Source organism: Numida meleagris, chromosome 1, assembly GCF_002078875.1.
Source record: "Numida meleagris isolate 19003 breed g44 Domestic line chromosome 1, NumMel1.0, whole genome shotgun sequence".
NCBI lineage: Eukaryota > Metazoa > Chordata > Aves > Galliformes > Numididae > Numida > Numida meleagris.
In genome coordinates this window covers 538,069-539,423 of record NC_034409.1, presented here as the reverse complement: position 1 = coordinate 539,423, position 1,355 = coordinate 538,069, and the positions used below count along the sequence as shown (strand labels likewise).

The following is a 1,355-nucleotide window of genomic DNA, read 5'->3' as shown; positions in this document are numbered from 1 at the left end:
CTACGTCCATCTGTCCATGACTCCATCCATCCATCCCTCCATCCATCTATCCATCCCTATGTCCATCTGTCCATGACTCCATCCATCCATCCATCCATCCATCCACTTGTCCCTCCTTCCATCCATCCAACCATCCATCCCTCCATCCATCCCTCCAACCATCCATCTGTCCATCCCTATGCCCATCTGTCCATGACTCCCTCCATCCGTCCATCCATCCATGTGTCCATCCCTACGTCCGTCTGTCCGTCACTCCCTCTGTCCCCCCTTCCCCCTGCCCTTGGCCCCCCCGATGACGCCGCAGGGCTCCACCAGCGCTCACCCCACTGCACCGCGGTGCGGATGCGCCGCCGGCTGCGCTTCCTCCGGCGCTGACGGCACCGTTTGGGGACACGTCCCGGTGCCACCGCTCACAGCTCCTCTCTCCCTCTGCAGGTGATGCAGGTGCTGAACGCCGACGCCATCGTGGTGAAGCTCAACTCCGGGGACCACAAAACCATCCACCTGTCCAGCATCCGACCGCCGCGACTGGAAGGCGACGGTGCCCAGGTGACCGCGGGGACGTGTGGCTGCGGGGCTGGGGGTGTTTGCATCCCTGAGTGGCGTCTCCTGCCTAAGTGTCACCTGTGGGCACCGTGGGAACCTGTGCTGGGTGCCCACCTGGTGCCTCGTGGTACGTGGAGAAGTGTGGCACCTGGGGCATGGTGGCACCTGGTGGCACCTGGGGCATCATGGTACATGGTGGCACCTGGTGGCACCTGGGGCATGGTGGTACATGGTGGCACCTGGAGCCTCGTGGTACTTGGAGAACCGTGGCACCTGGGGCATCGTGGTACATGGAGAACTGTGACACTTGGTGCATCGTGGCACCTGGGGCATGGTGGCACTTGGTGCAACGTGGTACGGGGAGAACCGTGGCACTTGGTGCGTTGTGGCTTCTGGTGGCACCTGGGGCATGGTGGCCCTTGGTGTGTCATGGTACATGGGGAACCGGGGCACTTGGTGCGTTGTGGCTCCTGGTGGCACTCGGTGCATGGTGGCACTTGGTGTGTCCTGCTACGTGGGTGGCTTCTGGTGGCACCTGGGGCATCATGGTACATGGAGAACTGTGGCACCTGGTGCATGGTGGCTCCTGGTGACACCTGGGGCATGGTGGCACTTGGTGTGTCCTGGTACGTGGGTGGCTTCTGGTGGCACTTGGTGCATCGTGGCACCTGGGCACCATGGTACATGGAGAACCATGGCACTTGGTGCGTCATGGAACCTGGTGGCACCTGGTGTGTGGTGGCACTTGGTGCATGGTGGCCCTTGGTGTGTCCTGCTACGTGGGTGGCTTCTGGTGGCATCTGGGGCAT

General features: G+C 62.4%; 1 protein-coding gene across 1 annotated transcript in view; it reads left to right on the top strand.

The window, feature by feature from the left end:
* LOC110392227 overlaps positions 556-1,355 on the top strand; it is a 13,912-nt gene continuing 13,112 nt past the window's right edge. Inside the window, exon 1 of the mRNA XM_021384296.1 lies at positions 556-1,281. Within this exon, the coding sequence (XP_021239971.1) occupies positions 739-1,281 (543 nt within the window). The 5' untranslated portion in view covers positions 556-738. The remainder of the gene's footprint in view (positions 1,282-1,355) is intronic.